Source organism: Siphateles boraxobius, unplaced genomic scaffold (assembly GCF_051911475.1).
Source record: "Siphateles boraxobius isolate OS27281-9 unplaced genomic scaffold, OSU_SipBor_1 305, whole genome shotgun sequence".
NCBI lineage: Eukaryota > Metazoa > Chordata > Actinopteri > Cypriniformes > Leuciscidae > Siphateles > Siphateles boraxobius.
In genome coordinates this window covers 70,001-85,684 of record NW_027508926.1, presented here as the reverse complement: position 1 = coordinate 85,684, position 15,684 = coordinate 70,001, and the positions used below count along the sequence as shown (strand labels likewise).

Sequence of the window (15,684 nt, the reverse complement as noted above, 5' to 3'; positions counted from 1 at the left end):
CCAAGTATTTGAAGTAATTTAATATTAACTACTTGTTTTTTTAACTAAAATCAATGTAACATCTGCAATCGTGCGAATATTCAGCAAAATAGCTCCGTCATGTTATGTTACTTAACTATATATGTTATAAATAAAAAACAACATTTTGGATTTTTACCTCAGTATGTTTCTTATGTGCTGTTTGTTATGCTCATTTGTTTTGATTTCTCACTATAAAATCTCTCACAGAACCAGGCAGCGCGAGTCTCAACAGCGCTACCAGAAATACATTATCAATCGCTGTTTATGTAATAAAATCATAAACATAATCATAATCAAATTTGATGCTTCACTGGTTATTTGACGGACATTGGGTCCGTCAGACTGGAGAAATTTTAGCGGTAATGTGACCAGAAATATTAATATTACCCATCGAATCTGAATTTAAGACATTCTAAGGACCCGTGGCCACCCTGTGTAAACGTGTACCTTGAAATGCAATGTAAGTCGCTTTAGATAAAAGTGTCTGCCAAATGCATTAATGTAAAAAAAAAATTAAAAAGTATCATGGTTATGTCCAAAGAAAAACTATTAAAAGCTATTATCACAGCACTTTATGAAAGGTATTATAAACACAGCTTACCTGATATCTAAGTAAATATATTGACATATTCCTGAGTTTTTAATATATTTTAACAGGGACTTAAATTAAACATTGACATGTGACACTAACGTCAAGCCTAAAGGGGGCGTTTAGGTTCGTTCACACCAAGAACCATAACTATAAAGATAACTATAACAAGAACTATGTTAGCGTTAGTCACACCAACCGGTATTGTTGTTTATTCTAAGCGCACACTGCAGTTTTGTTGTCTGACGCTTTAAATGCTCGAGCACTTTTATATGGGAGTGACCTCTGACCCGACACATGACCTCTGACCCGACGCATGACGCAGGAGTAGCGTAAACTTAGGTGAATATAGGCAACAAACTCAAGCTCCTCCCACATTTCTCTTTAAAAATTCGTTTTCGACTTCTAATTCGTGACCAGTGTTTTGTTTTGCTCTATCAGCTTTTGCCAATACATCATCCGCAGGTCAGAGGTCACTCATCCGCCAGTGATTATGGTTTAAAAAGTTATAAATATGGATTTGTTTCTTACAAAAAAAATGCATGGCTTCGCTTCAGAGGGCCTTTATTAACTTTATTATGGATTACTGTTATGATGGATGGATGCACTTTTTTGGGCTTCAAAATCTCAGGCACCATTCACTCCCATTATAAAGTTGGGAAGAGGCAGGATATTCTTTCATATAACTCAGATTGTGTTCAGCTGAAAGAAAAAGTCATTCGGTGGCGAGAGGGTGAGTGAATTATGGGATAATTTTCATTTTCCGGTGAACTATGCCTTTAAAGCAACGAGATTCTGATTGGCTATTAAATTAATGTTATTATCTTCATCAGCTGGATTATGAAAGTGATTCCAATGATATTCTTTCTCTGTGCGTTATAGTTACAGTTGTAACTATCCTATACTCACAATCTGAGTTATATTAAAGAATATCCTGGCTTTTCCCAGCTTTATAATCTGAGTGAATGGTGCCTGAGATTTTGAAGCCCAAAAAAGTGCATCCATCATCATTTATATAAGTACATCTTTATCACTCGCGTCCTTGATGTGAACAGGCCTTTAGAACGATAATTAAAACTTTATAGTTAAAGTTTTTGGTGTGAACGGTCCTTTAAACGCATGTGTTCTGATCTCTGGTCACCATCAGGCATTGGTTGACATTCTGGGATTATTTATTATTAATAATAATATTTGAAACTCCACGCGACGCGACAAAACTAGAACGCCGACGTTCAAATAATCAAAGAACGGGAGCGTTCCGTTTCTCACACAGTGTAGTCGTGCTTTAAGTGAAGAATTAATTAACCGTTATCCTGTCACTGACGACTAACGTGATATTTACAAGCGATACACAACGACACACACACATACATCGATACCTGTTCCATTTAAAGCGTTCAAGCGTTCACTTACCTGTTAATCCCTCGCGTTCCTTCAAAACGAGGAGGCACTCGGCGTTCTGGGTGTTTTGAGGAGTTTTTGCAGTGTCTTCGATGATTTTGAGTGAATATTTCTCACACTCTCGGTTAATTAATTAGCCTGTGGCGGCTAAGCGAGCGCGAGCTAAGTCAAAATGACAATCGGCCGCTTCACGAAGTCGTGAGGGCATTACTATCGCTCAGGATGGGCTAGGAAAACATGTTTAAACTGATGACCCACCTCCCACCAACCAACCGATCCCCCGGTAACCGAATAACGACAGCCCGCTGTCGCTTAATACCGTTTAATCGCCAACACAAGCACGAGCTCACGGAGACTCCGAGTGTCAACACCGCGCAGTGATCAAACCAGAACCTGAGTGGGCGGGGCCGTGACGTCACGGGCGAACCTCACAAAAAGATCAACAAAACCCCCTTTTTCTTATTCTGAATGTTCAGGTGACATTGTAAATATTGCTGATATATTTGGTGTATTGTATATAAAGTTGTAAATCATTAATGTCAACTCTGTACAGTTTGAAAGCAAAAAAAATATTAAATTAAAAAATACAAAAAAAACACAGTCTGAGAAACAAGCGCGTCTGAAAGCATCGTTTAAACTCTCTCGTGTTCACAACCAGAAAAGACAAGGGAAATAAAGCATTGAAAGCATAACGCGGGCTCTTTCTGTGCTTTACGTCACTGTTCCATGTGTTTGTGCCTTCGGGAAGCGTAAGATGGCGCTGTCGTCATAGTTTCAGTTTCGCCTGTTTTTGCATCTTATAGTTAAAGATTGTATAGTAACACTTTATTTTACAGTGTCCTTGAACATATGTCACATGAATTTACCATAGTAATAACAGTAAATTAGCATAATTAGCCTACATGTTCTAACCCTCAACCAAATCCTATACTAACCCTATAGTAAGTACATGTTATTTAATATTGCTCAGTATTTAAATGACACTATAACAATGACACCATGTAACCGATTTTATTGCTTCAATGCAATTCATTCAGGAAGAGTATTACAGTGAAATTATATAAGATTCAGCATAAATGTCCCTACAAAATCTTATAAATCACGTGTTAATTAGTGACGATGATCATGATGCTCTTCCGATCCTTTTTATACTTTATACTCTTATATTTTCACAATACAGCTTATATTTTATGTTCTTCTATTTAATAATAAAAGCTGTGAGTAGCTGGCATGGTGAATATTGGGTACTGTAAAAAAATAAAATAAAACAACATTGTGATTATATTTTCACAAAACATATAGGCTATAACTTAAATTAAATGTTTAACATAGGCCTATTATGCTTTGATATTTTACAGCAATATTGTTGAGTTTTCTGGCGTGGCATGGTGTATATTTACTATAAAGTGATCAAATTAGTGCTGTCAAATCGATTAATCGCATCTAACATAAACGTTTGCATAAATAAATAAGCAAATTTGCACTGGCGTTAAAAAGTTTGGGATCAGTAAGTTTTTAATGTTTTTAAAAGAAGTCTCTTCTACTCACCAAGGTTGCATTTATTTGATAAAAAATACAGTAAAAATTGTGAAATATTATTATAATGTAAATCATCTGTTTTCTATGTGAATATATAGTAAAGTGTAATTTATTCCTGTGATTTTCAGCATCATTACTCCAGTCTTCAGTGTCACATGATCCTTCAGAAATCACTATAATATGATTATTTGATGCACAAGAAACATGTTTTTTTTTTTTTTCAGGGATCTTAAATGGATAGAAAGTTCAAAATAACAGCATTTATCTGAAATAGAAAGCTTTTGTAAGATACATTATACACTACCGTTCAAAAAAGTTTGAGGCCAGTAAGATTTTTTTTTTAAAGAAATTAATACTTTTACTCAGCAAGGACTCATTAAGTTGATCAGAAGTGACATTTATAATGTTACAAAGACATGTTATAATGTCCTTTTAAAAGAGTTGCACATATAGGGTTTAGTCAGTCTCAGATAAGGCAGATGTATTGAACTGGCCTGATTTCAAGCACGTGTGCTCTCTGTCACTTGTTGATTTTTCTTCTTTTTTCTGAGGTCAGGACCGGAACATTCCAAATAAAGCACGTAATGAACTCACGGTTCACTTTCACCTTTATCCTATATTTAGTGGGTCTTCCACAGCTTTAATGTATTGATGGGTTTTTCTTCTCAAACACTAGTTGAGCCCATTCGGTCATTGCGTTGGGTTATTTTCACAATGTTGGGTATTTTTTGTGCAACCCAGGAATAGTGTTCGGCTTTACCATCCGGATGAAACCCGAATCTCCAGTTCTGAGAGGATGAAAAAAACATTCAGAAGGGAATCTAAACGAATTTCTATAGAGTCAGAAAAGTTTTTAGTTTTCTTTAACTTCCCATTTAAAAAAATTTAAGATTTTATTTTACCCTCTTAAAAATAAAGGTTCTTTATGGTGCCATGAAGAATCTTTAACATCAATGGAATCTTAATGTTATTCACAGTGGAAAAAATAATATTTGTTAGATTATTAAAATGTTTCTTCTATGGCAATGCTGTGTTTATTTTTTTTTTTATTTTTTTATTTTTTGGAAGCTTTATTTTTAACTCTAAAAAAATGCTGGGTTGTTTCAACCAAAATGTGGGTCAAATATGGACGAACCCAAATATTGGGTTAAAAATGTAATTATAAAATTTACAGTTTAAAGTGAAAGTTGAAGTTGAGTTAAAATTTTTAATAAAATTTTTAACCCAACATTTGGATTCGTCCATATTTGACCCAGATTTGGGTTGAAACAACCCAGCATTGTTTAGAGTGTGTATACAATATGAAAATCACCATTTTATGCATAATTCTAATATTTGGGCTGTTTGTGTGCAGTACTTTATTAAAAAGGACTAGGTGTTTCTTTTGACCATCAGAACGGTCAGATCTTGTGATAGACTCTTATCTCTATGCAATCTGCAAATATTGGGTAAAATCTGCTGATAGACCTCAGTGGTTTCATCAGATATCTTTATGCTTTTTAAGCAGTTTTTGTCATTTATGTTTTAGCTTCAGCAAATATTCTGATGAAAGTACTCAATCTCCCCCAATCAAACCTGTCAATTATACGACGTGTGAATCTTTCAGAATCCATCCATCTGTGATCCATTTTATTGTGATGAGAGTGGCGAAATAGTTGTTTGAACAACTTGAAAAGTGTAAATATGTGAGGTAATATCTGTCTGAAATGATCAAGTTCCACATTCAGACACATAATAAACCATTAATGGCATGTGCTTTACTGATGTGGCCAAATGCTCGCAATAAAATAGCTATTAGGAAACATTATCATCTCATGAACGACAATACAAATAATTCCTGAAACTCAGGTAAGTTCAAAGATGGTGCATCAAAGAATTTGAGGAAAGAAAAACTATTAATGGTAAACTTTACTAAAAAAGAAACATGTACACATGCTTACAATCAACTTTATTATATGCACTTATACAACAGGTGATATAATGAGACGGATGACAGCATTCAACATCCAGTAAAGCGCTGCACGTATCGGGGACAGTGATGACGTGTGGCCGCTAGACGGCGCCTGCGCACTGAGACTCGAGCGCCGCTGATTCTGTTACAGCATCTCCTGCTGCTCTGATGTCTCGCGGAGTGATTATTTATCCATGTAGAGATGAAAAATATATTATTCACATTCTTTCCCATGCTTTTTTATTTATTTCTCGTGCTACCGATATAAGATTCCTTTTAAATAGCTATTAGACATCGCATAGCTTGTTAGTCGTTAAACAACGCATGTTTTAAAGAGCACAAAAACCTGATGCACAAACATTTATTGAACCAGCGATATCAAACTGTATGATATCTGAACTCAACCTTCCCGAACCACCGAATCCAATGCACAATTCTTGGTTAAAAATCGTCTTTCCTAAAAAAAAAAGTTTTATGGATAACTCTCAGCTCTATATGTGGCTCTTATGATTTTACTGTCGCATCTGTAAAATAAACACCTCTGTAAATAATATTAAAGGGACAGCTCACAAAAAACAAACAAAAAAACAAACATAATTTACCTGTTTGACTTCTGAAGGACAGTGGGTGGGAATCAAACAACATTGGACAGCATTATCTTTCACTTTTTATGGACAAAAAAATAATACATTTCTCAAATATCTCTTAAGAAAAGTCAAACAGATTTCAGGTCAGATATATACTTCTAAAAATAAAGTCTCAAATGTTTTTTTTTTTCACAGGTTCTTTAGGGAACAGTTCAAGTCCCCCTGTGGTGAAAATCCAGCTTTTAATGTTGTTTATGTGTCTATGTGGTGTTTTTAAGACGCTTTAAGACAAACCATGTGTAAATTCATAAGCCGACAGCATTGCTGAGTATTTTCTGCTTAAAACTGCAGTGAACCAAAGACAGTCTCAAAAACACGCTTTGAAATCGCTGGTGTTTCTGACGTCACAAACTACCTTGTAACCAATCAGATCAATGTGTGATCGTCAACCAGTGGATTTCTGAGTGAGTGAGTGAGTGGAGGCGGGGCTCATTTGCATATTCATAGAACCGCGCATACTAAATGAGGCAAGAGTGTCGCGTTACATTCAAGATATTTTAAGGTTAAGTCTTTTTTTTAAGGAGAAAATATTTAAATATGTAATTTTGGTGATCAAAAATGAGTTTTAAGGGATACAGTTATTGAATACAGGGGGACTTTAAGAAAACTTAAACAGGTTTGACAGTAAATGATGACAGAATCTTTTCTTTTTTCTTTTTTGGTGAACCACTTTCAGGTCAGATATACTTTTAAAAATAACTATTTTGTTTCCCTAAAGAATCATTCAGTGAACAGTTCTTAAAAGAACAAGTGCTTTTTCTTATAGTGCTTAAAATATTTTAATACCATTTTTCATCATAAAGAACATTTTGAGCAATGGACAGGTTGTTAAACGTTCTTCATGGAACCAATAAAGAAACTTTATTTTTAAGAATGCACAGTCTGGGAGCTTCATTTCAACTTAAATTACATTAAACTGATTTAAAAATATATATAATCTTGTATAACTTTAAAAGAAGTTAAACTTGCAGCTTAACTTATTTTGATGCATTAAAGCAATGTAAAAGCACTTAAAAAATATTTTCAGGATTTATTATCACATCTTTTTGTCTTTTGTCAAACCAGCTTAGATAATTTATGTGGTTCAGATAACATAATATTTTCAGTTTCAATTTATTAAAGCAATCTCCTTTATTGTATTAACGCAAAGTTTTAATTTCAATGAACTACAAATTGTAATGCAACCAGGTAACTCGCCTTTTTAAGTTAAATCAACAATACATTTTTTTTACAGTGACTGCACAGAGGATGAGGGATCGGATGCTGTGACTCCACCGAACTGGTTTTCCCCCACGTGACATTGCGTCATATGTACCGTCCGAGTGGTTTAGGGTTACAGTGTTGCGGGTCACTGGGACAGAGGTGAGGCTTTGGACTGCGGCTCGACGTGGCACTGTAAGTGTCGTGTGTTTATTTGTTCGTGCTAATGATTAACCCCATCAGGGCTATATATATATATATCTATGCTTCAGTGAGGAGTGTGTGTGTGTGTGTGTGTGTGTGAGTCGCTCATCTTCACCGTCCTCCCTCCCCCCGAGCGCGCGCACATGTGTGACAGACACCGTCATTGGTGCGTCCCTTAAAGGAGTCACAACTTTTGATGGATTACCCCACTTCTGAGTGCTCACTCTCTGCGTCCACTCACTAGTGCCCACTCTCTCCCAGTGAAACGAGCAAAGCAAAACTTTGCATTATGCTCTCAGAGTCGTTATCGTGGTCCGCGTTCACGGTGCTGTCCACCACGCTGGTGGTGCTGAGCGCGCTCACGGTGAAGGGCACGAGCACGGCCACCACTGTGTGCCCGACGTGCGGTATACCGGCGATGGAGAAGGACGCGGAGGAACGATACCTGGTCGAGATCGCGAAACAACAGATTCTGAACAAGCTTCACCTGCGGGAGAGGCCGAATATCACGCACGCGGTGCCACGCGCCGCGCTCATGACCGCGCTTCGGAAACTGCACGCGGGACGCGTGAGACAAGATGGGACTCTGGAGCTGGACAATAACTTACCAAACTCGGACACGAATAACCAGGCATATGAGATAGTGAGCTTCGCTGATGTCGGTGAGTAGCCTACATCTGACTTGCTTTGAAACTTCTTAAAATGTGTTCATTGGTACCCACTCTGTAAAAAAAAAATTTTTGGTTTAACTTTTGGTTTAACACAATTTTGAATTCATAAGTAAATGCAATGAAGGAAATTGGTTTATTCAACAGAAACTCAAAATATTATTTTATCTGAACCACTTGAATTATCTAAGTTGATTTGACAAAAGAAAAAAAGTTTTGAAAACAAATTTCATGATTTTTTTGTCAAATCTTTTTTTGTCAAATCAACTTAATTAATGTGATTCAGATAACATAATATTATGAGTTTCTGTTGAATAAACAAATCTTCTCCATGATCCATCGTATTAACGCAACTCTTTAAATTCAATGAACTCAAAATTGTAAATTGTAAAAAGACAACCAGGTAACTTACAAACTTTTTTTTTTTACAGTGTAGAAACATTCTTCAATTGTCTTTGCGTTCATGGTGGTTTAGCTTAGAAAGTAAGTTACCTGGCTGCGTTACAATTTTGAGTTCATTGAAAATAAAATTTGAGTTAATACAATGGAGGATATTGGTTTATTCAACAGAAACTCAAAATATTATGTTATCTGAACCAAAATAATTATCCAGGCTGATTTGACAAAAGATAAAAGTTGTGATAACAAATCATGAATTTTAATGACTCCATTTTTTATTTTCAATGAACTCAATGAACTTTTTTTTTTTTACAGCGTGGGTACCAATGAACGCAAATACATTTTAAGAATGTGTCTAGGCAAACATTCTCAAAGGTGAAAGTTATGAACAAACTTTGTTCCTATTGTTATAGAACGTTAGTTCAAAGTTATCTGATAATCTGATACAAAAACATTAGTTATACATCCTTCATGGAACGTTCTTTTTCTTCTTGGATGTTAATCTATAATTGTCTAAATGTTACTGTTTGTTTCTGAATGTCTTAAGAACGTTCTAAATTATACAATGGAATGTTTTCTTAAAGTTCCGAATCAACGTGTTTAAAACATTCTTAGAAATATTTTTGCTAGCTGGGTTATTGTGCCTTAATAAATGCATGCTTAAAAATGCATAAAAAAGATTTGCTTTCATTGCAAATGTTACGTCCGCACATCCCTCTATCAATAAAACATTTTACATTCTTACAAATTCAAATATTAGAATTTTGTTCAATACAACAGGGATATTATAGGCTAGTTAAAAATCATTGTTACTTGAAATAAAATAAACTTTAACTGAAATAAAATAAAATGTGAGAAAAAAGGGCAAGACAACAATTTTATTTAGTTTAACTTGATGTATTAAAATAACTCAAACTGAAATTAAAAAAATATATATAGATTTGCGAATAATCGCATCCAAAATAAAAGTTTATGTTTACATAATATATGTGTGTGAACTGTCTATAATTATTTTGTATATATAAACACACTCATGCATGTATATATTTAAGAAAAATATGTTGTTTATATATAAAATATTTATATTTACAGTATATACATGCAAACATGTCTTAATTATATACATGCATAAATAATAGTTTATGTTTAATGCAATTCCCGATGTCATTTGCTTCCAGTTATTTCATCTGTACAAAAATAGAGATATTTGGTATCATATCTCTTAGATTCATTAGAAGATTTAAAAGTTCGTCGAGACAAACTTTAAAGGGGCGGTTCAGGATTTTGGACATCGGACCTCGTTTCCAAGTGTTATTTATCAGTGGAGACAGTTTTCAAAAATTTTCATCCATCAGTCCATCCAGTTGCATAGCGTGAGTCAACGGTATCGGCTAGCCTGCTATTAAAAAAAGTTTTACCCACTCCACAGTTCACCAAAAGCAAATACATTATAACGCCAGACTATCGATGTAAATGTCTGTTGAGAGAATAATGTTAGAAATCGAACTACCCTTTCATTGCATTGCAATAGTTATACTTTGTTCCCTGTATTTATTAGCATAGTCTACAGCAGCGGCGGAGTGATAATAAGTTACCTAGGCAACGAGAGAGCCGGTCCACATGACAATCACGCGAGTGTATTTCCCTGCCGCTGACATCATCACTACAGAAGAAGAGTATATCACCATGTGCCATTTCCTTCGTTTACAATCCAATGTTTCAATATCGCTGTTCAAGGCTACTACTAGCTAGCTAGACGTCCCGACTGTAGTGCGCTTCTGTTCTGCGTTTTCTTTTCGGCGCAGTACTACTAACCGGAGCAAAGTAAACTTCCGCCGCTGCCGAGAAACTAGTTCCTGTAAATGTAATGCGATCATTGAGATGCAAGAGTAGTTTGATTTCTAACATTATTCTCTTAACAGACATTTACATCGATAGTCTGGCGTTATAATGTATTTGCTTTTGGTGTACTGTGGAGTGGGTAAAACTGTTTTTAATGGCAGGCTAGCAGAAACCGTTGACTCACGCTAGCCTAGCACCGGCGAACTATGCAACTGGAAGGACTGGATGAAAATTTTTGATTACTTTCTCCACTGATAAATAACACCCAGGGTAACTTGGAAATGAGGTCCGGTGTCCAAAATCCTGAACCACCCCTTTAAAGTTGTTTTGTGAAAGTTTGGACCAGAAAGTTTGAAGAAGTTTAAAGTAGTTTAAAGTTTAAGGATTCCATCCTCTGTGATTTCTCTCCAGATGACGAGGTCTCGCCCGGTTTCGACACCAGTCTATCATTCCAGTTCCTCCAGGAGAAAGGCCACAGTGTTCAAGTTCTTCAGTCGTCACTGTGGCTCTATGTTCGTCCGGCGGACGCCCCGCGTCCCGGTGAGCGTGTGAACGCTGAGATCTACCTGTCGGGCGCTAGCAATCGCACACTGCTAATCCAGAGGAGCGTTGAGGTGTCGCGGGGCGGCTGGCACACATTCCCCGTCACCGCTGCCCTACAAGCCTTTCTAGATGGAGGCCAGCGTCGCCTCAACCTCGAGGTTCACTGCGAAGACGGAGAACGAAACCTGTGTATCCGCGACGCTTCCGGCGAACACCAGCCCTTCCTCGTAGCGCAGGTGCGTTTGCGTGAAGACGCCGCGACTCACGCGCTAAGCAAACGCTCGCTACGCTGCGGAGACGACGTGAGCGTGTGCTGCAAGAAAGACTTTTACATTAAGTTTCGTGATATACAGTGGCAGGACTGGATCATAGCGCCCGAGGGATACCACATGAACTACTGTATGGGACAGTGTCCGCAACATCTCTCGGGCTCGCCAGGCATAGCCTCCTCGTTTCACGCCACCGTCTTCAGTCAGCTAAAGGCTAACGGCATCCACACCGCCGTGTCGTCCTGCTGCGTTCCCATCCAGAGACGCCCGCTCTCAATGGTTTACTTCAACTCTCAGCACACCATCGTGAAGACCGACGTCCCGGACATGATCGTGGAGTCCTGCGGGTGCACATAAACAATAAACATTAGCAGTGCTCTTATTTATCTGCTGCTGGAACACCTTATAATCAAGGCTTTCTAGCTAAGCATTATGGGTTTTTATCATAGACTGTAAAAAAATATGGACGTATGTTTCTGAAGAGCATTTTTGAAGCCCAAAGTGGCAGTCGCCATCTTTTTAGTGCGTCACTGACTCCCGGATAAACGAAAATGGGCAAAAAGGCGAATTAGCTGAGGTGACGTGGCGCTAACAGTAGTGACATCAGCGGCAATCCACCTGTCACTCAAATGGCCACGCCCTTAATTATGCAGAACTTTAAGGCTTCATATCATTTAAACGGATGAGTTATAAAAAATTCACCCCCCTCACAGTCGTCATGAAGGGCAACATTAGCTATATAGACCAAAACACTTTTTGCATCCGTACATGATCGTGGAGTCCTGCGGACGCACGTAAACAACAAACATTAGCAGAGCTGTTATGCATCTGCTGCTGGAACACCTAATCAAGGCTTTCTGTCTAAGACTTATAGGTTTTTATAGATGTTCAAATACTCAGGGAAGCACAATGGCATGGTTAACCAACATGACATTCAGGTATTATTGCTACACGTCCAAGAGAAGGTCTGAAAGTGGCTCAAGAGACTTTTACTTGAGAAGCAAAATGACTCGAGTCAGAATAAAGTGCTTAAAACAAGGGGGGGGGGGGGGGGGAATTCGCCAATGGGGGTCAGAAAAATAGTTTTGTTTATCCTTTGAATTAAGTTTATTTTTCTGACTCCATTGGCAGATATTTGTTCTCTATGGAAGCTTGTTTCCGCCACAGAATACAAAATAAAAAATGTAATTCCTACTTTCTAGGAATTCTGACTTTAATCTCGCAATTCTGACTTTATTTCTCGCAATTCTGACTTTATATCTCGCAATTCTGACTTTATATCTCGCAATTTTGACTTTATATCTCGCAATTCTGACTTTAATCTCCCAAATCTGGTTTTTCATCTTGCAAATCTGACTTTAATCTCGCAATTCTGGCTTTACATTTTGCAAATCTGAATTTAATCTCGCAATTCTGGCTACATCTCGCAAATCTGACTTTAATCTCGCATTTCTGGCTTTACATCTCGCAAATCTGACTTTATATCTCGTAATTCTGAGAAATAAAGCCAGAATTGCAAGATGTAAACTCACAAATGTTAGATAAAAAGTCGCAATTATCTTTTAAAATGTTTTATTCCGTGGCAGAAACAAGCTTTCATAGTTCTCAATTCATTTAGAAACAAGACGTAATATCTTCAGTCACCTTGCTTCTCAAGTTTTAAGAATGTTTAGATCTTTGTAACGGAAAACAATACAAAAATACTGAGAAAGAAAATATTTTTCTTTGCATGCAATGCAGTATCTGATTAATGTTTGTCTCATGATAGCTAACTTCTGACCGCTCACGCCAAAGCCAAATGCAACTAAGCACGTGTAGTTCTGGCTTTTCTTTTCAAGCTGTTTAAACAGATACCCTTTCTTTTATTTGTAATATTACTAATAATGATATGTTTTATTTATATAGCGCCTTTGCAAAAGCAATTAATGTATGATAATCTACAAACAGTACAATAATCTACATTGTACATGTTACAAGTGTCATGTTTTGGTGTGTATTTTGTCTCATTTGGTTTGAAGCACTTCCTAGGGATGCATATATCAGTGTGAGATATATCAGTGTGTGTATTCACTGCATCGGACGGGTTTGAGCTCATAACGTTCTGCAACTGCACTTTATATGTTATTTTTGCATAGTTAGTACGAACAAAATGTGCTTTTTTTATTTTTGCTTCGACAAAAATAATACTGTAACACAATATTAAAGCTATTAATTTAAGCTCTTTGAAGGAGCTGTAACTCTATGAGATTAATTTATATAATTTTTTAATAAAGGAATATTTTCTTATAAGTGCGAGAGAGCTTGGAAATCTGCACTGTGTTGTATGTTGTAATTTTGCTGAATGTATGTGATTTTGAAAATAAATATTTTACCTATACTTCATGCCTGGTTTAATGAAAAACTAAAACTAAATAAAGATTTGAATTAAGGACAAAGGTCACGTCAAACATCATTAGACTAAACAAACCCTGATGTTTGACATGTTCTTCTGTATCACTCCCAGAAACGATATCCAAAAGCAAATCCAGAACGATATTACAATATTTCACGGTCATACAGTCTCTTATCGCTTGACAAGTAATTGATCACTACTCTTGGGAAAAAAGCAGGATTTCTAAGAAGTCAATCAATAATGTCTAAAAGGCAAAGAGCGTGTTTGCATGGGCAAATAAATGAAGTGGTTTTTATAGATGTCTATATTTGATGAGTAAACAACAGTGAAATATTTCTGGCATGACTTTAATCTACTATAGAAAGGGTTGTTCATCATAAAAAAATTTACTTGTTTGCTTTCGCTGCAAACATGACATATACATATAAATATTAACTCACCGAACACAAAGAACGTCCGAAAGTCTGAGAGCTGGAAATAAACAAAGTTTGTGGATTTTGAAACAAATAAAATATATTATGTAAAATGATTCTGTCAGATCAAATCATGATCATTAGGTTTTGTTTCCAGAGATGCTGTAATTAGAGCTAAAGAGACGTGCATCAAATCCAGAGACATTGTGTTCATTGTTATATTACAGTTTTTTCAACTGCTTACACACATTTTCAAAACTTTAAACACAAATCCATGAATTGCACACACAAAATTCAAAAATTAAAAATGCCTCACATCTCTGGCAAAATGAAGCACTGCATTCAAAATATCACAAACATCTCAAAAGCAAACATTTGTCTTACGTTGCAAACACCTTTGCCATAATATTATGTTTTTGGATATATCATATACACACAGATATTCAAAACCTGAAGCTCTTCTTTCACAAACTCCTCTGTGCATTTCTGTACAAGACTGAAAATAATTGGCTGAGAGATGTTGCAAAAATTCAATGTAAATACGAAAGCAAGATTGAAACCAAACTTCATTTTTTACTGTAAGCATTTGTATAACTCGACCTTTGACCTGTTTATAGTCCTATTCTAAAGCCATGATTGGCTGGTGTTGAGTAATTCAATGATTGTTTGCACATGTGAGTGTGTGTGTGAGGAGTGTGTGTGAGTGTTTGTCTGAGGAGTGTGAGTGAGGAGTGTGTGTGTGAGTGTGCGTGTGTGTGAGGAGTGTGTGTGTGTGTGTGTATGTGTGTGTGTGTGTGTGTGTGTGTGTGAGTGTGTGTGTGTGTGTGTGTGTGTGGAGTGTGTGTGTGTGTGTGTGTTTGAGGAGTGTCTGTGTGTGTGTGTGTGTGTGTGTGTGTGTGTGTGTGTGTGTGTGTGTGTGAGGAGTGTGTGTGAGGAGTGTGTGTGAGTGTGTGTGAGGAGTGAGTGTGAGTGTGTGTGAGGAGTGTGTGTGAGGAGTGTGTGTGTGAGGAGTGTGTGTGAGGAGTGTGTGTGAGTGTGTGTGAGGAGTGAGTGTGAGTGTGTGTGAGGAGTGAGTGTGAGTGTGTGTGAGGAGTAAGTGTGAGTGTGTGTGAGGAGTGTGTGTGTGTGTGTGTGTGTGTGTGTGTGTGTGTGTGTGTGTGTGTGTGTGTGTGTGTGAGGAGTGTGTGTGAGGAGTGTGTGTGAGTGTGTGTGAGGAGTGAGTGTGAGTGTGTGTGAGGAGTGTGTGTGAGTGTGTGTGAGGAGTGTGTGTGTGTGTGTGTGTGTGTGTGTGTGTGTGTGTGTGTGTGTGCGTGTGTGTGTGTGTGTGTGTGTGTGTGTGTGTGTGTGTGTGTGTGTGAGGAGTGTGTGTGAGGAGTGTGTGTGAGGAGTCTGTGTGAGGAGTGAGTGTGAGTGTGTGTGAGGAGTGTGTGTGTGTGTGTGTGTGTGTCGGTGTGTGTGTGTGTGTGTGTGTGTGTGTGTGTGAGGAGTGTGTGAGGAGTGTGTGAGGAGTGTGTGTGTAAGGAGTGTGTGTGAGTGTGTGTGAGGAGTGTGGGTGTGTGAGGAGTGTGTGTGAGGAGTGTGTGTGTGTGAGGAGTGTGTGTGTGTG

General features: G+C 37.3%; 2 protein-coding genes and 1 long non-coding RNA gene across 17 annotated transcripts in view; 2 read left to right on the top strand and 1 right to left on the bottom strand.

The window, feature by feature from the left end:
* Window positions 1-2,419, bottom strand: part of r3hdm2 (R3H domain containing 2) — a 113,232-nt gene extending 110,813 nt beyond the window's left edge. For 12 of the 15 annotated variants that reach the window (XR_013210567.1, XR_013210565.1, XR_013210566.1 and 9 more), the window contains exon 1: window positions 2,024-2,418. The gene's annotated coding sequence lies outside the window, so the exon portion shown is untranslated. Of the gene's footprint in view, window positions 1-2,023 lie in introns of all 15 variants that reach the window. The other 3 variants (XM_077248564.1, XM_077248567.1, XM_077248566.1) reach the window with 1 other exon arrangement.
* A 5,235-nt stretch (window positions 2,420-7,654) lies between these two features.
* Window positions 7,655-13,615, top strand: LOC143757497 (inhibin beta B chain). Its single transcript, XM_077248563.1, has 2 exons — window positions 7,655-8,214; window positions 10,873-13,615. The coding sequence occupies exons 1-2, from the start codon at window positions 7,842-7,844 to the stop codon at window positions 11,628-11,630; spliced, it is 1,131 nt and encodes a 376-aa protein (XP_077104678.1). The 5' UTR covers window positions 7,655-7,841; the 3' UTR covers window positions 11,631-13,615.
* Window positions 13,616-14,915: 1,300 nt separating this feature from the next.
* Window positions 14,916-15,349, top strand: LOC143757501 (uncharacterized). Its single transcript, XR_013210570.1, has 3 exons — window positions 14,916-14,986; window positions 15,087-15,170; window positions 15,260-15,349. It is a non-coding gene; the product is annotated as an uncharacterized LOC143757501 (long non-coding RNA).
* The last annotated feature ends 335 nt before the right edge of the window (window positions 15,350-15,684 follow it).

What these genes read in the sequence shown, in the direction of transcription:
- LOC143757497 (XM_077248563.1), top strand. Translation starts at nt 7,842, where the DNA reads ATGCTCTCAGAGTCGTTATCGTGGTCCGCGTTCACGGTGCTGTCCACC. An exon ending in AGTGAGCTTCGCTGATGTCG is followed by an intron (nt 8,215 to 10,872) that starts GTGAGTAGCCTA and finishes ATTTCTCTCCAG; the next exon opens with ATGACGAGGTCTCGCCCGGT.